Source organism: Meriones unguiculatus, chromosome 9 (assembly GCF_030254825.1).
Source record: "Meriones unguiculatus strain TT.TT164.6M chromosome 9, Bangor_MerUng_6.1, whole genome shotgun sequence".
Taxonomy (NCBI): domain Eukaryota; kingdom Metazoa; phylum Chordata; class Mammalia; order Rodentia; family Muridae; genus Meriones; species Meriones unguiculatus.
The window spans coordinates 72,152,083-72,176,662 of record NC_083357.1 but is presented as its reverse complement, the minus strand read 5'-3'; the positions used below and the strand labels follow the sequence as shown (position 1 = coordinate 72,176,662).

The 24,580-nt window shown below is 46.7% G+C and overlaps 1 protein-coding gene across 1 annotated transcript in view; it reads right to left on the bottom strand.

Annotated features, from left to right (window-relative positions):
* The window catches only part of Erich6b (glutamate rich 6B), a 44,337-nt gene that overhangs the window by 2,132 nt on the left and 17,625 nt on the right, over positions 1-24,580 (bottom strand). The window contains exons 5-10 of the mRNA XM_060390656.1: positions 14,863-14,945; positions 10,020-10,156; positions 9,035-9,096; positions 3,788-3,855; positions 1,717-1,802; positions 1,398-1,550 (exon numbers count right to left, since the gene is read on the bottom strand). Of these exons, the coding sequence (XP_060246639.1) occupies positions 1,398-1,550; positions 1,717-1,802; positions 3,788-3,855; positions 9,035-9,096; positions 10,020-10,156; positions 14,863-14,945 (589 nt within the window). The remainder of the gene's footprint in view (positions 1-1,397; positions 1,551-1,716; positions 1,803-3,787; positions 3,856-9,034; positions 9,097-10,019; positions 10,157-14,862; positions 14,946-24,580) is intronic.

Genomic DNA, 24,580 nt, shown 5'->3' with positions numbered 1-24,580 from the left:
GGTTCTATAAGAAAACAGGCTGAGCAAGCCATGAGGAGCAAGACAGTGAGCAGTACCCCTCCATGGTCTCTGTATCAGCTCCTGCCTCCAGGTTCCTGCCTTGCTTGAATTCCTGTCCTGATTTCTTTCAATGATGAACAGTGATGTGGAAGTGTAAACTGAATAAACCCTTTCCTCCCCAACTGGCTTTCTTTGGTCATGCTGGTTCACCACAGCAATAGAAACCCTACTGAAGACAGTAGGATAGAGAGCTTCCAACAAGGAATGTCCACCCAAGCCCAGGCTCTGTCATGCCCCCTCTTAGTCTCAGGTGGCAGCACAGCATTCTCTCCTGCACTCCTTTCAGAGCTTTGCTGTGCTCTTCTCTACCCTCTGGATCCCAGACCCAAAGGGCAGGGTCTTGAGGATGGAGTCAGCTCTCACCCCTGCTCTGACCTTCTCCCTGACCTCTGAGTGTTGACAGACCCTGGGATCATAGCTGCTATGTAATGGTTTCCAGACTAACTTTCCATCAGGGCAAGTAAATGCCTTAAGAACTTGTACCTCTAATTTTATACACAACTCTGGGTGAGTGACTGTCACCTTTTGAGTCCATGCTTCTTTACCTATAGTGGCCAGGTTCTAGATTTCTCTGGGTTTCTCCTCTGGCTTTAAAACTTCAGAGAAAAGAGACCCCAGGCAAGATTTGTGATCATTAACTGCATGTCTTGCCTCAAGGCACTGTGTTTCCTGTTTTCAGGATCTGACTTTACAGACATCGTGTTCTACATGCATGACTTTCAGGGGAGAGCGGACAGTACTCAGAGTAAGGAATCCAACCCAGAAATGGTGTCTGAAAGCCAAGGCTAGGCAGATGAGAGAATTAATTTAGAGCTAAAAGTGAATTTGACTTTGATGAAAATAAGTTAACCCAAGAGAACATGTTTCTCCTATACTGTAATCATGTCAGCTGGAACAGGAAGAACTGAGCAGCTAAGAAAGGCTAAGGGATGGTTTCAGGGGACCTAGTAACCCTGAATGCTTTCACCACTACCAGAACTAAAGACTTAAGAAAAAAGTTTGATTTTAATGAAATATTTAGAATGTACCTTTTCACTCTGGATTCTGTATATGATGTGTGTGTCTCTAAGGCCCTGCTCCCAGGCTCCCAGAATAATGGGACCCGGGGCCTTCTGGGGGCAGTTCTTATAAGATTGGACTTTAGGTGAAGCCTCTAAACTTGTGATTGTAGAGGCTGTGATTGCTCTTTCCCTCTGGGGGACACTATGGCACCTTCTCGTCCTTCATAGTACCCCTTCCTGTGTTTCCAACATACACAGATTAGGAGACAGGGACCAAACATCCGCCATACCACTTCCACATGGCCCACGTATTAGGGTGTGAAGACTCAAACTTACCATAGCTTTCCTGTCTCGTCGTTGAAGGTGACATGGCCAGAACTGTTGGCAAAGCCACAGATCTTTGTTTCTACACAGTCTTCCAGAACAATATACGTCACCTTTGTGACTGAACTGTAGGAGATGAGAAGAGCCAGGTTCCCTGACGGATAGCTGTAGGTCGGTTAAGGCACAAGCAGTTCCTTGGGACAGCCCCTCTCCCCCTAAAAAAGGTTAGGCCCCCGAAGAGGACACAGTCCTCAGTCAAAACCCACACCCTAGGTCAGAATCACAAACATCTTAGGTGTCAACATGATTGTCCATTTTCCTCAGTGGATACTATATTTGACCTGTGCCATCAGGAAAAAATAGGTTGAAGGGTATTCCACTATGGTAGGGAATTGATTGTCCGTCACCTTCATGTTCCTGGGAAGAGGAGACAAGGAAAGCAGGTAGGTGACGGCTGTCCTTCAAAGAAAGGGGGAGTCACAGAATGCTCAGTCCCTGCATCTCCTTGCTCTGAGCACCATATACTGCCTTGCCCCTGGCTCCTACCCGCTCGCTGGGAGCACCCAGGGTCACAGTTTACTCGCCCATATGAGGAGGCTCAGCTGCAGTGGTATGTGTGTGAGTGGCTGGGGCATGCACAGGTAGATAAAAACTAGCCTTTTAATTACCTAGGCCATCTAGTTCTCGGAGAACTGTGTTCTCAGGGCTGGAGAGGTGCCTTAGCAGTCAAGAGCACTCGTTGCTCCTGCAGAAGGCCCAGGTTCATTCCCAGCACCCACATGATGGCTCACAACTATTTGTAACTCTGGTTCCAGGGGATCTAGTGCCCTCTTTTAACCTCCACGGGCACACTCACATGGCGCCCATAGGTGCACCACTCACATATATAAAGAAATCTTAAAAAGGAATATATTTTCACCGTTGCAGAGGCAACATATGTGAGTTGAAGGTGTGGGCCGTGTTAGGTCTTTCAAGCCTGCGAAGACCGTTCCTCCTGGTTTCCCCCGAGCGCCTGGTGATTGGCCTCCGTTGCTGGCACACACCTCCCCAGACTCTGCCTCTGTTTCCATGTGCTAATTGGTGTCCTTTCAAGGCTTGTAAGTGGGTAGGGTCCTAGCTTATCATTCCCTCCTCCTGTTTGCCTTCATCTTTGACTAATTACATCCTTAGGGATGCTCTTTCCAGATGAGGCCACACTATGACGTGGGAGGGTAAGACCTTTAATGTTCTTTTAAGAGAACAATTCTCAACGCATAGCACTGGTAAATTTAGGGTTTTTTGTTTGTTTGTTTGTTTTTAAAAAAAAAAACTTGTCCTTGAATTAGTTTTAGTAAATTATATTTTTCTAGGAAATTATCATTTTATGTAAACCTTTGCATCTATTGCTGTACAAGCTTGCATGTGCTGTTAAAAATATTTCAATGTCCTCTGTCCTTATGTCTTAATTCTTCATATTTATACTTTAAAAGGTTTTTTTCCCCCTCTGGCTCGATATTGCCAGGAAGCCTGCTTGCTTTACTATATTGGTTTATATTTTATTTATTCTATTTCTTATTTATTTATTTATTTATTTTTGTCTTTTAAGTTTCTTTCCAACTCTGATGCTAATTATGTGGATTTTTTCTTTTTCACTCTCCCCCCCTCCCTGCATTTTATGAGCAGTTAAAACAGTGAATTCTGGATATGGCTTTAGCTGTTTCCCAGGAGTGAATCCATCTCATTTTCATCTTTATTCCATTCTTAATATCGTCAAGGACCAATATGATCTCTCCTCTTGATGTCAGAGTAATACAAGTGTGCTTATATGTGGCAATGGGTATGGTACCTTCAGTGATGCCATTGTTGTTATGAATTAAAATGCATTGGGAGGACGTGGCTTAAGTGATGTTTGCTGAGGCCTGTTTAGTGGGCTACTGCGCGCCCCTTCACTGCAGATGTCCCACAGGTTTCTAGAAAGGCTTTGTGTCACTGGTGGAGCTGATTAGGCTGAGAACAGTTTCCTTTAATTTATTGGAAGTGAGGCTGGTTGGGGTGAGGGAGCTAAGATCTAGTGAGGTTTCTAACCATTACCATGGCCTATGTGACCTGGAGAGCCCTTCCTTCTGTCTGCAGGGGTTTGGCGGCTACTCCGAGTTGCCTTGAATTCTCTTCTACACTCAGAACTGAGAGGTGGAGGGCCCCGAGCATGGATGGAGGCTGGAAGAGCCACGGTGGTGGACCCTGCTGCTTTCCTAGTTATCTTCCACGTCACTAGAACTTTGGGGTGATAAAGACCTCCGATAGAAGGAAAAGCCTAGAGCTTGGACACCCGCCTCATAGGAAAACCACTCAAAGGAGCTTTGATATTAAAGTAAATGGATGTAACATGAGGAAGAAATGGGGGTCTCTGTGAAGGCACTTACTTTCTGCAGATGGCTACCATGCCTTAGGGTCTTGGAGGGAGTGGATGCTGTAGTTTGGGCCTCACTCCCTGAAAAGCATACACAGTGAAGGAGCGGTCCCCAGCGGAGGACACTACTGGTACTGGAAGGGCTTAGTTGGAAGAAGTACTTCATGGGCTCATGACCTGTTTTGGAGGTCAAGATCCTGGCCCTTGCCTTGGCTTTTGTGCTTCCTGTGTAGGAGGAGCTTTGCTTAGCCCCGCCCTTTCCACTGTGGCATTCAGGCTCACCACAGTAGCTCCAGCAGCAGGGGGTGCCTGCATGCTCTGTGCGCGCTTTCACCGAAGGCATAAAGATCGCCTCATCTTTCGGATCCCATTTTTTGGGCTTCTGTGCTCGTGCTCAGTGACTGAAGCTCCAAGCATGGTTTCCACTCATGGCTTGACGTATCAGTCCTGAGTAAGATGTCCCGTCAACACCAAAGCGAAGCTGAATGGAAATGTGGAGACTCCCATATCCTGCCTTTTCCAAGCCCCGTGGCCTTGCGATCAGTTCCTCTCCTGGAATGGTGTGCTTGTTACAATAAATGAGCCTACCTAGGCTGACACACCATGGCCACCTCACCCCCATAGGGTCAATTTGGGGGCTGCGCATTCTCGGGGTTTTAGACATCGGTAAAATGGCATGTGTCCGTCACTGTGGTGTCCTTAGAGGACGGCTTCGAGGCCCTGAAAAATCCTCTGCTCTGCCTGTTCCTTCTTCTGCACGGCCCCTGCTGCTACCCACCATGTATGCTCTCTATCGTCTGTCCTGTTCCCAGAATGTGAGAGAGCAGGACCACACAGCCTGCTGTCCTTCCACGCTGGCTTCTCCCGCTCCGTAAGCAAGCTCAAGCTTCCTTCATGTCTCTTCACAGCTGGATAACTCACTCTTCTTTTTTTCCCTCTATTTTCCTTTTCTTTCCGTCCCTTCCTCCTCACTTCCTCCATCTCTCCTTCCTTCTTTCATTCCTTCCGTCTCTCCCTCCCTCTTTTCCTCCCATTGCTCCTGAGTTCTTACTCTTGATCGTCCTGCCTCACCCTTCCAGATCCACTCTATGCTTGTACCACAGTTTATGTAGCTATTCACTTGTGTAACTGACTTTTTAAAATATCGATTTTAATGTATTACCAAGAAACTACCCATTAATAACATGTAGCTTATTAAAGATTAATTAAAGATTAATCTTAAAGATTAAAGATTGCTTATTTATTTTAACTTGTGTGTGTGAGTGAGTATGTTTGTGAATACCACATGTGTGGTTGCCTGACAAGGCCAGAGGTGTCAGATACCCAGATCAGATACCAGAGCAGGAGTTATGGGCAGTTATGAGTTGCCTGATACGGGTGTTGGGAATTGAACTCAGGTCCCCTGGAAGAGCCGTCCATTCTCTTAACCATCTTTTCAGCCCCACCGTGCAGTTTCTTTTTTCCGCTCCCCCCACATCCAATTGCTTAACACAAGTCCTATGGGGAGAAGACTCTCACCCAGGCCTACTAAAACCCTAGTCAATGTTTCAACAGCCTACACAGGCAGCTTGTGTCTTGACATATTGAAAACTATTTTTTTGTTTGTGTCCACTTCATATATTGGCTTCGACAGTTCTGTGATGATGTGTGTGCCTCACCTGACCCCAAAACAAAAAAAAGCCTGACCACAGTGAACACACCAACACATTGCTATTTTTTTTACCTTCAGCTCTGTCTGTATCCATTCTTTGTCTGGTACTAATCTCCTCTGGACAGAAGAGAGCTCTAAGAGTCTTTCTGCCTCAGCTTTCTCAGTCGCCAGTATATCCGATATCATGAATGTAGTGGTGGTGCTTCCTGGTAGCATCTGACCTGTCATTCAGAACGTGGTGGAGACTGCTTTTAGTAGGGTGGCAGCATCCGTTACACCATTGGTGGGGAGTCAAGCTACACTCTGTCAAGGTGCTACGGTGTTCTAAGGGCCCCCACCACTCCCCAGGTAAGCCGGGCATGCTGGGGCAACAGGGAGAGCAAGGCCCTTGAAAATGGGCAGGAGGGAGCTGAAATCCCAGCTGCCCGTTTCTCTACTTATCCACTCAACAGGTGTCATTATGGAGCCGACCTGTGCCAGCCCGGTGCTGGGCGACAGAGCCTCGGGGATGCAGAGATGGCAGTGCATGCTCTGGAGAGCTACCATCACAGCTCTCTCTGCTCCACATGGCTGCTAAATGAAAACACAGGCTAACTCGAGAGCTGACTTTTCAATAAAAGGAAATGTACCTTGGATATGTTATTGTAATGTGAAATATAAGTGTTAATGTGTTATTTAAGATGTAAGAAAAAGCCTTTCTTTTGAGGCCTGATGGCTGGGGCTCTGGGATCATTTTTACTTGAATTGCATTCATAGTTTAAATTATTTATTCATTTCTTGAGATGGAACCTCATGGAGCTCAGATGGGCTTTGATCTCCTGATCTCCCTGGCTCTATCTCTGGAGCGCTAAAATTACAGGCACATGCCTCAGCTCCTTATTGATGTAGGGGTTTGAACTTAGGACCTAGTACATGTAAGGCAAGCACTCTGTTAACTGAGCCCCAGCCCCAGCCCCATGGTTTATTTTGCACTATTCAGTTTTGGCAGTTTCCTAAATAGGTTGGGTGCAGAATCATATAATCTTTAAAAATAGCCAACAGTCTCCAAATCTTTTGCATGCTTGATTCACAGTGAACTGAAAGCAGATTCTTAAATGTTATTTTCTTATTGAGCACCTAAAAGAACATTTAGTTTAGTTTTCATGGAAACACATTTCTATATTAATCTTTTTGCCCATTTTTATAACCCGGGAGTTGGGGCAGGAGGCGAGCTCTCTCTCGTGCCTCTTGGATGAGCTGAACATGGCACTGGGGGCCATGGTGAGGACCTGTGTCTGTGGACTCCCCTTATGATGCTCTTGAGGGGTGTACGTGGTCACGGGAGGTCACTTCAGCGAGCCCTGGGTGTTCACCATTTGGGGCCAATACAGGAGAGCTCACAGGAGAAGGTAATCCAGGCTTTTAAGTGCAAGTGACTTCTTCAGGAAGGCATGTCTATAATGTACAATGCGTGAGGGAGTCCTACGGGTGGCTGAAGGTTCGTGTAGAAATGGGTTAGTAGAGACAGGTGATTTGGTAGAGGCAGGCACAGCTGGACCATTAGTTTGCTTGTGCTCTCAATAAACAACCGGAGGACAAAGAACCTTTCTAAGCATGTAGGGGACTATAGTCTCCCCTGTCTCATGTGATAAGCCAATGGTTACAAGTATAAAGAGCTACTACGCAGAGGAAGAATGCCTAGTGGTATGTGCACACACGGCTTTATAAAGAGTAGCCAAATGTTACCTGAGAAGGTAACATTTAAGTGGAGTCCTGGTGGGAGGGAGGGAGCGAGCCACAGGAGGTTGGAGAGAAGACTGTTTCAGGCAGAAGCAATAGAAAGTACCTTCTGATCCTAGTCTGTTAGGTCTCATCAGGTCTGGCTGCACTGTCTTCCTCTGTTGCCTGGTAAGGCTGCTCCCCCCTCAGGGGGAGGTGATCAAAGAGGAGGCCATCAGTTCATGTCAGAGACAGTCCCTGTTCCCATTACTATGGAACCCACTAGGAGACTGAACTGTCATGGGCTACATCTGTGCAGGGGTTCTGGCTTATCTCCATGAATGCTACTTGGTTGGACTATCAGTCTCAGGGAGGATCAGAAGGAAGGAACTTGGGGAGTGGACTTGGGGAGGGGCATGCGTGGAGGAGGGAGGGAGGGAGGGATTGGGAGGGGAGGAGGGAACTACAGGGGGGATACAAAGTAAATAATGTGTAATTAATAAAAAAATTTTTTTAACTTAAAAATAAAAAAAAGAAAGTACCGAGGCTCCACAGCAGGGGGTCCTTGGCTCAGGCAATGGCAGAGCAAAAAGCCAGTGTGGCCAGAGAGGCAAAGCCGAGAGCCTTGTCAACTATTTGAAGAATGTAGGTATCTTCTTGGAAACCAAGGAGGGTCCAGGGAAGGGTTTTAAAATTATATGTGGAAACCATGTGAAGAAAGGACTGAGAGATGGAGGCAGGAGGCAGGGAGAATTGAATCTCAAGGAGAGGTGGAAGGTGCCGGGGTCCCAGATCCCTTAAAATGGAAAGTCTGCACCCCTGACTGTGACAACCACGAACTGCTATGAAGCATGGTGCCATGCAGCAGAAGGTCAGCTCTGCAGAGTGGCTGGGTGTGCGGCTCAGGGGCGGATGCACAAGACCCAGTTAAAACTGGTTAAGCCCCAGTACCACAAGAAAACCAAGAGCTTTGCACTCTGATGGCTTATAATGTAAGCTCTGTCATGTTTCTTGTGCATCTCCTCCTGCTCTTCCTCCTCCTCCTCCTCTTCCTCCTCCAGAGTTTCTCTGTGTAGCTCTGCCTGTGCTGGTATTCACTCTATTAGTCCAGACTGGTCTCGGACTCACAGAGATCCTCCTGCCTCTGCCTCCCCAGTGCTGGGATTAAAGGTGTGCTCTACCACCATCACTTCTTGTAGTCTTTTCATTGGAATAGATGGTTCTGGATAGGAGATGCTAGCTCATTTAATGATTTGCATATAAAAACAAAGACCCTTGTCATGAAATTACTAAGAATTTCAAGACAATGCCAGCAGGGCTTCAAAACGAGCACAGAGCCGCTCCCAAGGCAGCTCGCTGTATGATGGCATGTTAATGCAACCTGAGCTTGGAAATTAGCTTGTTCAGAGATGTGGGGAGGCAGGTCAGGGAAATGGGACAATAGGTCAGACAGTGGAAGCCTCTCAAAGGTGCCTACAGGTTTCCTTGGAACTGGCTACCCCAGGGCCATGAAGGGAAAACCCCTCTCCAAATAAAGCCATTGCTTTTCGTATAGAACGCTCAAATATTTTAGGCCTCAGGTGTCCGGAGAGACAGGCAGGCACGACGGTGGTGCATTATGGTGAGCCAAGCCTTGTATTATTTCACTTTCAGTTTAGAAGTCCTATCGGTCTGTTTTAACTGTCAGCTTGACACAGCCGAGGGTCACATGGGTTGATGAGGCATGTCTGTGGGTCAGTCTCGATTGTGGAAATTGTCCTGATAAGTGATGTAGGAAGGCACAGGGCATTGTGGGTGGCGCCATCCCCTAGGTGGCAGTGGAGTTGGGTAAGGGTCCTGAATATTACTAGAGAGGAGAAACCTAGCAAGCCAAGGCCAGACCTAGGTGGAGACTGGTAGGTTGGTGCTTACCTCTACGTTTTTTCACAATCCATAAAAGTGTTTGTCTGTATTTTTCAAAACTTTTTTTCAACCTGAAAGGAATGTAAATAATCTTCAAAAGTTAAGTTTAATTCATGCTTGTGTACCACAATACATGGCATGACGGGCTTAGGGCTGTAGAGTCTTACGTTGGGGAAAGCTGGATAGAGGGCTCTGCTGTTTGACCCAGACTCCTTTCTGGCTGGTGCTCAGAAGAATTAAGGGCTGACAAGTAAGCACCGGCTCAGGGCTTCCCACACAGCCAGTAACTGATCAGTGTGGGTACTTGAATTGACCCCAAATCTTTCTAAATGAATCCAGTGAGGTCATCTTAGGGCCAAAGGCAGACAGGGAGGTCCAGCAGCCAGGTAGCTGTATGAGTTAAGTTCCTGCAGCCATACTTTCTATGGCCTACCTGAATCGCCTGGGCCTCACATCTGGACATAGCATGGAAAGTTAGCACTGCCCACAAACTGGCCAGGACTATTTGAAACCCTTTGAAACTCATAACAATCAATGCAATCTTTCAGATCACTAGATCCAACCAAATAGAAATGATACCAATATCCGTGGGAGGCAGACAGCCAAGCAGTCCTGGTGGGGGACTTTCAAGCACATGTAGGCAGTGTGATTTATCTTTAAGGACGGCCCAAACACTGCCTTCCCCAGGGCTCAGGGCCTTTTACCTATACACATGTCAATATACAAGGCAAAAGCATCGCTTGCCTTCGCTTCTGCTTTGTGCCTTGCAACCTTCCTTCCTTGTGAACTTTGGCTCTGGCCACTGGGTCCTGTGTGCATCTGACTCTGGGGTTGCCTGTGTCCTTTGCTCCTGGCCTGGGATTGCTTCGTGACTCAGGACCCCAGCCTGACTCTAGCTCAGTCCTCCTCCCCCAGTTGTGCAATTTGTACTCGCCCAGTTGCCACATCTGGCTTCCCGGAACCCACTGACCAGACGCCCTCATCAGTTACTTACAAGATTCCCAGCTTCCTCTTACTGTTGCCCATCATGACCTTACTCGGGGGCATGTCCAAGTCCTCTTCCAGTTTGTGGTGGACTGCCAGCTCACTGAGTATCTCCATAAACATGGAGTCATAGCTGTTGGAAATAGACTACAAAAGGACACAAAAATGAAATGGCCGGAAGTTGTCATTTTAATATGTTTCTGAGAAATATCAGCTGTGTATGAGGCTGCAGGAGGGCTGCGGGGGGGAATTCCCTTAAAGAAATCTTCCAGGGCAAGGGTGATGGTTCCCTCTCCCCCACAGTGCCTGATGACCCTAGTTAGACTCCAGAAACCTACGTAAAAAGCCAGACGTGGTAGCATCTGTAATCCCAGAATTCATATGGCAAGACAGGAGACTTACCCAGAGGCTTGAGACAGCAAGCATGGAGTGTGCAGAGGGGCAACAGAAAAAGCAAGAGAGACTTCTTTAATAAGGGGAAGGCAAGAACTAGCTCCTGAGACCTGGACTTCTGCATACATGTTGTGGCATGAATGGCTGCACACACACACACATACATACATACATAAAAATACAAAAGGATAAAAAAGATGAAGACATCTCCCATTACAATCAGACCCTCCTCTGGCCTACACCCTGTTCCCGGTACAATCATGTGAAGTATCTGTATGCTAAGAAATCATTTGACTGTGGAGATGGTTATAGACTATAAACAGCCTTTCACATTTAAGGTGGGCAGCAGGCTTTCTGCATTCTACAAATAACTGAGTTCCCAGGGATGGCTGGCTTTCTCAGGGTCAAGGCTTTGTAACACCTAGTGTAGCTGTGATAATACTAGCTGTCTATGTGTTCATAAATAAGACCATTCTGCCCAGGGCCATGCTGCTGGATATGACTGATCCACAGGTGAGTCCTCATGGTATTTCTTTTTGACATCTTTTGGTAGAAGATGAAGATTGACTTCCTGGAAGAGAGCAAGGGACTGATCCTGCCTGTTCCTAGCTCATCTCCGAGTTGAGTTGAGGTTGTTGTTTAATATATGATAATGGGTTGTGTAGCATTAACTGGTTAACCTCCTTCAGGAAGTGAACATCTAACCTTAACCATTCAAAGTTATATCTGACATGGGGGCAGTTACAGGGATATAGCTTTGTGGTTGGTGGTATTTCTAGGTTAAAGGGACAGCTTAGGTCTTCATCTCTGAAAACTTCTTTCCCCCATACTCACACCATTGCTTCAGGGAAGGTTGAGGTTAAGGCCTTTGATACTGGTGTTCCTGCCTTTATGTCCCTGGGAATGGAATGGACCCACTACACTTTACAGTCTATGTTCTGGTCACCAGAAAATAGTGTCTGTTGTAATCCCCCAGGCAGCAGACCCAAGTGAATGGGTTCACTAAAGATTCCTGTCCTGTCTAGGCTGCTGCTCCACTCTATTTAGCCAGCATGTGACGGCACATGGGGTCATTCCGTTTGCTTGTTCAGCCTACTGGGTGAAGACATTTATCTCTCTGTGGTGGTTAAGTTTATTTGGTGCCCTGGAGGTGAGGTGATGTCTCCTGTGCCCAGAGACCCTCCTAGATAAATCTCTGGTTGTTGGGGGGGGGGGAAGGTTTGCACAGCAAACGTACATGCAATTGTGGTGCATGTATGTATCTTAGAAGTAAAAATAAGTAATGGTAATTAGGAGTAACAGGTGGGCTGAGGTGTCAGGGTACCACAGGGGGGCTCAATGCTGTGTTTAGTTGTGCCCAGTGGCTTCTGGAATCACCTTAAAAGGTTCCTCAGAAGTATTAGCAGCTGCCTGTACCATGTAAACTTGCCCACACATGCTTTCTACCAGGTTACCTGGAGAAGCGCTATGTTGCCAGGTATAGGGTTGAGAGCCAGAAGTTGAATGTGTGAGGAAGGGTCCACATGTTAAGGCTGTGTGTTCCACGGTACTAATGGAACCTTTAAGACAGAGGACTTAGTGAGAAGTCCTTAGGCTGCTGGAGGCATGCCACCTAAAGGGTGACCTTCGTCTCCCTTTACCCTTTGATTCTTCTGGTTCAGGATACGGCAGTGGCCTGAAATGGCTGGGGCTACCCAATATTGGATATGGACCTCCAGGACAGTAGGCTAAAATAAACTTCCCTTAGTGAGTAGCTGTGTCGGGTATTTTGTTACAGTGACACAGAGCTGTTGAACAGCCTGCCTGTCATGGGAGTCCGGTGTCTGTGGCCCTGGTGCTGCCTCAGAGTCACAGGCATCCAGGCCTCGAGCAGCAGAGGAACTCATTACAGTGTTGCCCAGCTCCCTTCCTCCTTTTATTTCAGCCTCGGATCCCCAAACATGGAGCAGGGCCACTCACTGTTAGGGAGGGAGTCCCTCACCCTCACAGAGGTTTGTCTCCTAGGTCATGCTAACTCCTGTCAAGCTGACAGTCAATGTTAACTACCACAACCTTCCTCCAACATGACTTAGATTCTTATAAAAGTGGAAATTGGTCACTAAGGAAAAGACACAGAGAGAAGATGATGTGAAAATGGGGAAGAAACCGTCTGCAAGCCTAAGAGAGAGGCCTGGGGCGGAGCTTTTCCTCAGAGGCTGCCAACACCTAGACTTTGGGCTTCTAGCCTTCAGACCCAAAAGTCAACATACTTCTGCTGCTTTAGCCAATCACTCCTTGGTGCTTTGTTTCAGAACTCTAATAAACTAATAAAAATTTCATAACCATCTCCCCAACCAAGATCTTTCTCCTAGGCTCAAGATGGACTAGTTTTGGCTTTTTTACTTTTTCTCTTGAGACAGGGTTTCTCTGTGTAGCCCTGGCTATCCTGGAACTCTGTAGAACAGGCTGGCATCGAACTCAAGGAGATCCACCTGCCTCTGCCTCCTGAGTGCTGGGATTAAAGGTGTGTGCCACCACTGCCTGGCTTATGTTTGACTTTTAGCTGGACTTTAAGTGTCTTAGAGGCACTTGGCACTCAGTGTGTACCAAGTGGAAGTTTCTGACTCTAACCTGAAAGCATACCTTTTTCCCTCTTTAATTTTCCAGTCTACTGGGTGTCACTGCATCCTATGTCATATCCTTAAGCAACCAGCCATCATTATTGTTCATCCGTACTGATACTGTGAAGTTGTTTTTCTCCCTGTTCTGAGTTTCTCCATTGCCACACACCATCTACTAGCAGAGTGGCTTTTAAAAATGTAAGATTGATTCTCAATATTTCAGGGTACTCTGGCTGGTTTTCTTAAATTATATATATGTATGTATGTGTATACACGCACATATATGTACATACATATGTGTACATATATAGGTATATACATATATACATATTTACACACATATGTATATGTGTAAACAATACATATTTCAAATAGACCTTAATTATACCCTTAAAAGTTTCCTTCAGAAGTAGGAAAAAACCCAAGTGACTTATGAAATACTTTTTGAGCATGAAAAAAACCTTTTAATAAACACAAGACAATAGCTAGTAGCGATAAGAGAAAATATTGCTCAATGAGACTACATAAAAATGAAAAATGACCATGGTGTGGGGAGGACCATGGAAGACTTTAATACAGACTATAAAGATCTTCACAACACAGGTGTCAGGAAAAGGACTAGGTTCTTCTATACATTCAAGTGCTTACAAGGCTGGAGAGACGGCTCAGTGTCTACGAGCACTGGCTGTTCTTCCAGAGGACCCAAGTTCAGTTCCCAGCACTCACATAGTGGCTCACAACCATCTGTAACTCCAGCTCTTCTGGCCACTGTAGGCTCCAGGCATGCCCATAGTGCATAGACATCCATGCATACGAAACACCCACACACATAAAATAAATAACATTTAAAGAGAAGTTCCGGCAAACCAGGAAGGAAAGACGCAAGCAGCACAGCGGCAGAAAGACACCGGGTGCTCACAGCGGTCACAAGTGAAGGCCCATGAGCTGGAGAAGCGCCCATTGTCATGCAGTTGGAGCGCAAAAGGCGACACATCCCTATTTCTACCCTGCCAGATGGGTCCTGGTAAGGACCCTCACGGAGGGGCATTCTCAGTCTCTTGGAAAAAGGAAAACAGGCGCAGCTTACTTGGGTGGAAACCTACCTCAGGTTTGTTTGTTTGCCTGTTCTTGTTTTCGTTTTCTGTTTGCTTTAATCACAAGGCTCCACAGGGTAGCCCAGGCTGACTCAAACTCACCAGTCCTCTTGCTTGAGCCTCCCCAGTGCTAGGATCACAGGTGTGGGCTGCTACATACGGCTGTCATTATCTTTTGAGTCGAGGATGGGGATGCACTCTCTCTTGTTCTTTCACTCTCTCTTGTGTGTGTGTGTGTGTGTGTGTGTATTATATACTGTATAATATTGGAAAAATACCACAGATTTCCAAAATTTATTATCAAGGGAAAACTGGGAAATAGAATGTATATTCTGGTTTTATGGCAACTAGTTGTGCTATTGTAATAAGTATATTTAAGGTGTATTAAAAATTCCAGATGTGTCTATAAAGTGCACCATATAATACCTATTTCTGGTAGGGAAGGAGGAGTGTTGAAACATTTACTTAAAACCTTTTTACAGTTTCACTATTTAAAAATCACGTGTACAAGATAGGTTCAAAATCTAGCTTGAATCAGACTACTAAGGCAACAAATAAATAGTAAGTCTGGTTGTGTTTCATGTCTTCTGGTGGCGAAGCCCTGGATGGTGAGGAGATTGTGACAGGAGGTCCCTGCTGAGTCCATTTTTCCCCAGGAATGCTCTGGAAGGAGTAAAAATGTGGCCTGCCATCCCAGATCCTCCATCAGCTACATAAAAGCCATGTCTCCTTTGAGGTAGGGGACTCTGGCTCCTCACCCACTTACTTCAAGGGTTTCCTCTTGGTTCTTGTCAAAAGTCTCATTCATTAAGGTGCTCAAAATGGTCCCGTTAATGAAGCTTTCCGAGCCTTTCAATTTGGGAAGGAACACCGAAAGGAATCATATTTGGAGGGAAAAACAAACGAGAGAGAAAAGAGAAAAAAAAAAGAAGAGTGAAAAGAAAGATTTATGACCTCCCCCTCATCATTTCACAAAAACAAAACAGCCCCCCAAAGAAAACAAAAACAAAACAAAACCGCAGGTGTCACCAATGAAGCAAATCCATCAAATTATGTAAGAGCCAACATGGGGTAATAATAAAACAGGCATGAACTATGCTTTCAGTGGCTGATTTAAGGGAGCTGCTGTGCTCCAGGTGTCTGGTGAATGTCACCTTGACAAAGGGAATGGGTAGTACTCCTCCTCTCCCCTGCTCCCCACCACACATACATGGTGGGACTGGAGAGATACACTTGAAAAACTGCAAAAGCACTGGATACCTGGTGTGGAGCATGAAGAAGGTGATTGGGGGAGCTAAGAGGGGAGGTGGAGGGCAGGGGCTTGCTGTCAGAGATCTTTGTCGATTGGCAGAAGGGCTCCGAATTCTCAAGGGAGAGTTAGTCTGAATGTGACTTTACATCAGAAATTCTAAGGACCATCTCTGTCTCCCACTAGTCCTTGAAAATTTGCTGATTTCTACATTTGCCTGTGGCTCACCATCACCTAGTCAAGACAGGAGAGGATTCCCTAGTCCAAGCAGCTAAGAGCATCCAGCAGGAACAGTACAAACATTTGCATTTAGAGTCAGCCCTAGCCTGGTGGCTCAGGAAAAGGAGAAGGGTTTTGGGGCCTCCGGGGTGATGTGGGTGCAAATTGAGTTGTGGCACTGGTAATTATAACTCTGGCCTCTCTAACCCACACCTCCTGGGAAGGTGTGGCTCCTGAGGTGGGCTTGGAGGAAGCGGCTCTAGCTAGATAATTGGGTCCCCAGGGAAATGACAGCGGCTTGTTGCCTCGGCTTCAGGGTGCCACAGATCCTTCAAGCTTGGAGACCCAGAGAGCCTGGGAAATCCCACAGGGAGGCACAGGGCTCGCTTGGTTCATTTACTTCTGTGACCTCATTATGCATTTTTGGTGCAGAGCTAGGTGCCCACCTGTTAATTTTGGGTTCAATAGAAAAAGCCCCAACTCTTGTATGCTCCTGACAGGGTGACTGACTCCTCTTGTGTCAGCTGAGAATTGACACGTGGCCGTTTCCCCCATTACTTCTTACAGGGGCACATATGCCTCTATCACCACTGAGACACTTGATGCCGCAAGGCCACTGGTGCTTGTAGTGTGATTCTAAAACCACAGGGTGTGTTCCGACAGTAGTGACAGTAGTTTTGAAAAGCCACTTAGGAACACCCAGCAAGAACCCGAGGGTGTTCAAAGCAAGCACTTGGGAGTTCCTTGTGGCTAGCATCAGAGAGGAAACGTGAGTTGATGGGCAACAGGATCCCAAGGGACCACAAGGCAAAGGCAAGTGGCGAGGGTAAGATGCTCCAAGTGGTGATGTCACTGGCTTCTGTGGCTGCCAGAGATGGAGTCTGAGCCTGGCTGGGGCCAGACAGCTCGGCAAAACCTCATCACCAGTGACTCCTTACGTCAATAGGCTTTACTGAATAATCCGGAGTTAACTGAAGGAGAAAGCGAGTGTTTACTGCAAGAAGGAGGTGAGCTTGGCATCCTTGGAACACTGGGTTCAGCGTGCTGGGCTTGTTAAGCTTCTTAACGTCCCTGGGGGCTTCATGTACACGCCAGGTAGAGCGTTGTCCACAAGCAGTGGCCAGAGCTGTTACTGGGCTGGGTAACAAGAGCTTTATTTCTGGTTAATGGTTCCTTTGGGGGTTTCCTGTGGCCCCTGCTTCTGTTCTGATGAGATAATTATCTGTCCTCTGGAGCATGGGGACAAGTGTGTACCAGGCCAGGAGCAAGAACTGGACCTGTCGCTTGTACTGTCACTCTTCCGGCTCACACCATAGCCCTTCTTCACCCGTGCCATGAAGCTCATCTTTGTGGTGGCTCAGGGGCCAGGGCTGAACACAGCCCAAAGCCCAATAAACATTCTCTATTGGGATGTTCCCCAAAGCACATCCTTTCCATCCTGATTCCATCTTATTTTGGCGCATCGTCTTCTATGGCTCTTCTCGATAGAACTGCATACTTGAAGTTGTGACAAATGTTTAAGCCATGTACATTTTCTACCCAGAGTCTAGACAATGATCCCCATATTCCAAAGACAGAAACCTTTGCTTGGCCAAAGTGTCCTCGCCTCCTGAGTGGGCTCCTTGACCCATCTGTTCACTTCTTTCTGAAACCTAGTTATAGCAAGTGCCTTGCTGAGTCCGATTAGTGGGAGCACCACACCCCGAGACCTGGGCCTCGTTCTTCACAATCTATCAAGCCAGGTGTCTGATTACTCTAGCTTGCCTTCAGTGAGAACCCCTTTCCCCTCACACCTCCTCACAGTCCTTTCCAGCCACTCACCTTTGCCTGCTCTTTGGATGTGAATCCCATTTGTCAAGGCCCCATCTCAGTCTCAAGACTGAGTCCCAGTCTCTCAATCTCATTACAAAACCCCATTGCCAAGGTCCTTACTGCGTTCCCTATTCTACTGCATTGGTCCTCAGTAAGGCTTGTGTGGCTGTGTCACTGAAGTCACAAGAGAGGAGGAGAAACTCAGCGACAAGTCCAGGCCCAGCTCTGAGCGACTGGCAGCCGTACCCCAGAGATTAACAAACAACCAGACAACAACTTAGATCAGTCTTAACTCCTCTGCTCCCGTGAGGCAGAGCTAAATTGGATTGACTGCTGTGATGCAAATCCACAAGCTGTCCTAGAGCCCGGCTACCCAGACTATGATCCTCGGATCATCAGAAGCAGCCGAGAGCCCGTTAGAAAGCCAGTATTTTCCAGACCTAGCCATTGGGAATCTGCATTCAAACAGGATTCCTGTTACCAGGGAAGGATTCTTCCACTGAGGTGTATTTTGCAACGCAACTGTGTTGCACATTGACATTTGAACGGCATTTCTCCAAAACAGCTGCGGCAAGGGATTCTGATGGAGAAAACCGTATTTCACAGGGAGCTGTCTGGAGTTGCAGAGAGGTGGAGGGAGATGCAGAGTTTGAAAGAGTTTGTGGAACAACCTGCTGGGGATGGGTGGGTACCAAATAGGATACATGTACATATTCCTAAGATTAGAAGAGCTCAAACCCAGCCCTTCATTTCAGTCCCCACGTTGTTTTCTGGGGAGCATGGCTCTGCGTCATTGCTCATGTTTTGTGATGAAGGCGTGCTGTGTGGGCTGGGATGCTCCATCCCAAAGATTTTCTCCTATCTTTGTCTCTCATGGGAATCATCTTAGCCCTCATTAATAAACACTTAATAAAGTGGCGCTGGGCTCATGGGTAGGTGTGCCAAGGTTTTTTTTTTTTTTTTTTTCTACCAAGGTGACACTGAATTAGTTACTGATGTGACATGTCAAGTTTCAGGAAAGCTGACTCCCTTACCTCAGGAACTCAGCCACAGACTGGACCCAATTTAAATGTGGCAGTTCCTTCCCCGTAGCAAAGCTTTTGAGTACGGAGCCAGACTTCCGGCTCTGTCCTAGGTGGCTCATTCTGTCTCTTTCTGGAGACCCTCCCTTTCTGTTTTAACCTCCTTTTTCAGGAGGTGTGGGGGCTGTGCGTCAGCATGTTCCCAGACTTGGAATAAGAGGGACTAGCAAGGAAGTGACTACGGGGGGCACCTTCCTAGCCCACAATCCTCTGCGAGAATCTCTAGATAGTAGGTTTGAGTTGGACTCTTATTATAATCTTTCTCTGTTTCATCAGCATCAAATGCTGAAAAGAATAGGATTAATTATGACTGCCCTGTGTGTGTGGACTTTTAATCTCCAGGGGGAATTGATTTTAAGATCACCTTCTAAGTAGCTGAGGGGTAGGAGGAGGTGACGGAGGGTGAGATCACACTTTCGGGGAAGTCCACGGCAGTATGGAGCCTGTAACTGTACATACACCCATTTAGCGTCAGTCTCCTCCCCTTGTTTCCAATTTCTTCTTTCTTATTAGAATTTGGAGGTTTTGTCTATTTCAAAATCCCGCTCAGCGCTCAAAAAATGTCTTTGGATGAGTTATGTACGACAACCATTATCTCCTCACTGTTTCTTTTCCTTTCTAAACATCTATGCCCCTGCCTCTGATTCAGTGTCTCTCCTTGGTACTCTGTTCCCCAGGATGATGCCTTGGCCGTGGACCTTAGCTAAGGTTGCCTGGCTGAAGGAGGGCTCTCCTCGGCAGAGGTCAAGCTAAGCTCGCACGTCTTACCTTCTTGTGGCTGTAGTAACTTCTACCGTCAATTAAAATCACCACAATCATTACCTTTCAAACTTGCTTTGCTAGCCGATATGTCAGAGGAACGTTCTTCACCGTCTACTTTTAATTTTGATTTCTTGGGTGTTCCTGTGAAAAGAGGAAAGAGAGTGGCCGTTTTCCATACAGGGCCTGAGGTCCCTGGTACCCAAGGGCTGATCTAGGGAGGGGAAGGGTGGAGGCTGCAGAATATGGCTGCTTTGATTTGGATGCCCCCTTTTCTCTTTGTTGGTGACTTATTGTGATAAGCACATAAGCAGGATATTTGATCCCACTATGAACCCCAAGATTGTGAACCATGAAAATCTGTTTCTAGTCATGGAGTGGCACAGCCTTAGCATACACCTTTAACCCAAGAGCTTTCTGTTTACTGTAAACACATACTTGTAGTTTTGGCTCAGTCCTCACGTCTATACACACCTTGAATTCAAGGGCTAGTAAAGTCAACTCTAGGCCAAGAGGCAGAGCAAGAAACCAACTGACAGGGATTAAACAAAAAGGAGGGATATTGAGAAAGAGTATTTAAGACAGCGTGTCGAAGGAGGAGGAGCTTTTGGCTTTTGGCTTTTTCATTTTTCCATCTGGGATGAGAGCTGAGCAAGAAAGGCTTTTTCCTCTGTGACATGAGCTGAGTTGTAAGATCAGCTGGGTGCCTTCTCTGCCTCTCTGAGTTAGTAGGTTTTCACCCCAATATCTGGCTCCAGAGTCTTCATTGGTAAAATCAAGTGACTGGGATTTTTCTTTGTTTATAACAACGTTGTAAGGCTACAGCGAATCAGTGGTCTGCCTGGCTGGAGGTCCGGGAGGCCCCAGAGGTTTAACTCCTGCTGTTGGAACCAGAGGGCCAGGTGGCTCTGAGGCTGCGAGGATACATAGTGGGGCCCTTTTGTCATCAAGGCAAGGAAGCCCTTCTGCTCTTCTGCCAAGAACTCCCCAGGAGACACAAAATGTGCACTGGCTGGCTGGCCGACAGCCACAGAGAATGGGCAGATGAGCTGAGCTTGCCTTCCCAGCTGTGTTTTTTCACTAGGCCTTCTGCATGTGCTACTCTGGTTGATGTCCGCTGAAACTTTTCCATTTCTGTTCCTTTTTGGGTTTTGTGTTACTAGCTCTTCTTTCCTATTTCTAAACGGGTGTGCATCCAAGCACACGCATGCATGCTCTCTCTCTCTCTCTCTCTCTCTCTCACACACACACCACTTCACTCTCTTTCTTACATGCACATACACAAACATTCGCTCTTACACACGAACGCTTACACACACTCTCCTACACACACGTACACACACATATACACACATACACCCTCTTACACATACGCTCTCACACATACACATAGCACACACTCTCTCATACACATACACACTCTTACACATGTGCCTATAACTCTCACATTCTTTTTCTGATACACACATACACTCCCTTCCTTTCTCTTCCTCCCTCCTTCCCTCTCTCTCTCTCTCTCTCTCTCTCTCTCTCTCTCACACACACACACACACACACACACACACACACACACGCACACATGCACACATACACTCAGACCCTGCATTCCATTCTTGGTAGTGAAAGAGGATCGGGCCCATGAGGACAGAAAAGCAAACTGCGTTAGGCTCTCAGCTCCTGGATGAGAGACCTCAGACACGTACACTGTTACCACCTTCTGTTTTTTGCAGCGTGAGCCCCTGCCATCCCATCAGCAAAGGACGCTAAGCTCAGAAACACGTCTGTCTTGGTTAGGATTAACATTGCTGTGATGAAACACAATGACTAAAACATCTTGGAGGGGAAAGGGTTTGTTTGGCTTATACTTCAGCATTGTAGTCCATCATCAAAGGAAGCCAGGACAGGAACCCAAACAGGACAGGAACCAGGAGGCCGGAGCTGATGCAGAGACCATGAGGGGTACTGCTTATGGCTCTCTTACATGGCTTGCTCAGCCTGCTTTCTTATAGAACCCAGGACCACCAGCAAAGGGAGGGCACCACTGGCAATGGGCTGGGGCCTCCATCATCAATCACTAATTAAGAAAATGCCTGACAGGCATGTCTATAGCCCTATCTTAGGGAGACATTTTCTTAACTGAGATTCCTATTTCTCAAATGCCTCTAGCCTGTGTCAACTTGACATAAAAGCAGCCAGCACAGCATCCTACTGCGGAATTGTCTTGACTGGCAGGAGCTATCTTCCCTCTGCCTTGAGCAGGTGTGTCCCCGCTCTCCAGGGCAGGCAGCGAGCTGGCAGCTTGCAGCTCTGTGTAGCGCACCACCAAATGTTTGTCAGCAACCACCATCTTCCAGACTGAACGCCCTGATTTACTTCAACAGTTCTCTGCATTACGGCGTCTCTGGGTTCACCTCACCCCAGCTTCCCTCTGAACCCCATCCAACCAAGTACAATGTAGTATTCCCCCAAAGCGACCATACCATCCCACAGCACAGGGCAGAGGTCTAAACCATCTTTAGCCCTCTGGTTACACTTGGTTAACTTTTCCTGTCCCATTTACTTGTTGACCGAGAAGCTGGACAGTATTCCTTCATGCTGCTCTTCCCCAGCAGGGATCTGATATGAATTGCCAGTATGTTTTTCTTTTCTTTTCTTTTCTTTTTCTTTTCTTTCTCCTAACTCAATCCTGGCCTGTGGTTTCTGCCTACAAGATCAGGGATCTGATTGTGTTATCAGATTCAGGTCATCTACAAATTGAACTATCCCTCCCACATTTGCAAAAGTTGCCTGTGGAAGAGCCCTGTGGTTATTCCACTGGAGATCAAGTTAAATCTGAGCTCCTCAACAGTCCCCTGGGGGACTGTTCTGTTACCGCTTCGTCATCTCATCTCATATTGCTGTGTCTTGTCCCAAAACACTGAGAAGCCTTTGGGTATTAAAAGTCTGATGGGATTTGGCTATGTAGGATTATTATACTTGCCTGTGGCCATCTTGTTAAAAAGGGAGCCAACATTAAATGGTTGTCTTTGCTGGCTGTATACTGGTTTGTTGGGCCCATTTTACTCTCAACGTTCTGGAGTGGCCACAAGCTCATTCCCCAGATTTCTTATAACTCCTCAGATCCCAGAAAAATGGTTGGGCCATTCTTACTCTTATCTGTGTTTGGAGGCTATTTTTTTTCTGGGTCAGAAGGCAGCGGTTACCATTGTCTTCTGACTTTTTCAACAACTTTGATTTCTGGGTACCTCTTATTAAATTTGTTGTGCTTTTTCCGAAGATTACTTTCTTTCTCAGTGAGGTAAAAATCAAACAGCGGATGCGGAACTTGACTCTGCCATTCAGGAGCACTGTGGAGTGTAGCCAGGTCTGCCATAGCCTTCTTTGTGCTCTAGTTACATTTTAACAGGGCCCATGGGGCTGAAGGGATGGCTCAGTGGTTCTTGCAGAGGACCTCAATTTGGTTTGCAGCACCCATATCAGGTGCAGCAATATAGAAATAAATATATTTATATATATATAATATATATTCCTATATATCTATATAATATTATATATCTCTCTCTCTATTATATATATATATATATATATATATATATATTTCTATCTGGTTTCTTTCTTTTTTTCGAGTAGATGGTGCTCTTTTTTACCAACACAATCTAATCTTGAATCAGGAGGGGGCTTCAATCACAACATCCAAAGCATTTAACAAATACATATAGTTGCCAGCCACGTGCCTGTCAGGCACTAAGTCTTGATTTCTCTGAGCACAGACGTAAGGCTCAGTGTTAGGATTTCGGGTCCCCTTTGTTTATTACATGCCATATGTCTAGATAGACTGTCTTTCGGGGCTGTAAATAGTCTTTCTGGTCCTTCCCTCTGGACCATGAGTCATTTCCTGCTCCTTAATATGCTTTCCGTGTCAGACCTGCCACCCTCTGCGAGAATAAGTTTCAAGGATTTATCTTGGTAGTTTCATGAGTGAAATCTGTACCATACAAGACACTATTTCTTACCCGTGGCTTCCAAACAATCTCACAACGAAGAGCTCCTCAGACACAAAAGCCACAAGGGCGAAGAGATTCATCCTGAGCTAAATAAAAATCTCCAGGTCTCCCCTGTTCGTGTTGCTAAGTCTTCCAGGGACTGTGTTAAGAACGGAGACGCCAGGTCATCTCAGGCAAGGATGCGATAAAGGCTGGACATCAGCGTCTTGGCTGGGCCATGCCTGCTCTCACCTCCACCCTCCCTTCAGCCTACAGTTCTGAGCTCTTAGTCCTGTGGTCATATTCTGCCAGCTGCCATGTTCTTGCAAGTTTTCTCCCTACAAAGCAGATCCTTATTCATCCCTGTCCTGTGTAGGACTCTTCAGTAACGCGAGCCACAGGATTAGGAGCTTTTCTCTCCCTACAGAGAGTCTTTCCATGTCCCTCTCCCTCCCACCCCGTGACTGGACTTTGAGCTTCCCCACCATCCTGGGTATGCGCTTCTGGTTCCTTACGAGTATCCCTCGCACATCCCCTTTCAAGAAGTCACAAGCTCTTTCACCTTTCCAGCCTGTGGTGCCACTGGTGTCATTTGGGAATTCAGTCTGTGCGCACACTACAGTGAAGCTAAGAACGGGAAGTAATTTGAAATCATCTCCCAGGGTGCTGTGGCAGGAGGCACAAAGGGCTTGCCTCTGGAAGCTGCCTCCATCTCTCAGCCTGGTCACACGATTCTGCTTTGCTGACCTAAGAGGCTGCTCCTGGAAAGGAGAACCATCTTCAGCCCCCGTAGCTTTTTAGGACTTAGTGTGCTTCTGGTATGTGGCAGTGACCCCAGCCCCTGAGGGATGCTAAATCTCTCCACCCCTTGTCCTACTTGCTCCATTCCCTGCCCTTATGGTCATATGGTCATATGCTCTATAATACACAGCATGTGCAGCGCAGAGAAAGAATAGCAAGTGATTCTGTTTGGAATGCTGAGTGGGACCAAAATGGAAGACGAGAGCATGTAACAGAATTTCATTCGGGCCTCTGGACAGCTTGTCGTCCCTTTCCCTGCAGCATGAGTTTAGTAACTGAGAACGCAGAGGAAGTATGAGAGGACATTAATTTATTCTATGGTGAGTATAGAACCTTTTCAGTCCTTGTTGCCACTAGGATCTTTTGATTTCAAACCAGGCCACCGTATGTGTGTCTACAGCCCCTGGACTCTTTGAGGACTGTCTCCCCAAGTAACTGTAAGAATCTGGGCGTGTTGTTATGGAGCGTGGGTTGGAGGCTGCAACACAGCCCTCACCTGTGGCCCAGGCTGCTGATGTCCAAGTATTTGATCAGGAGACATTGGCTACGGAATGCTAGACTCTTCACAAATGTTTACGC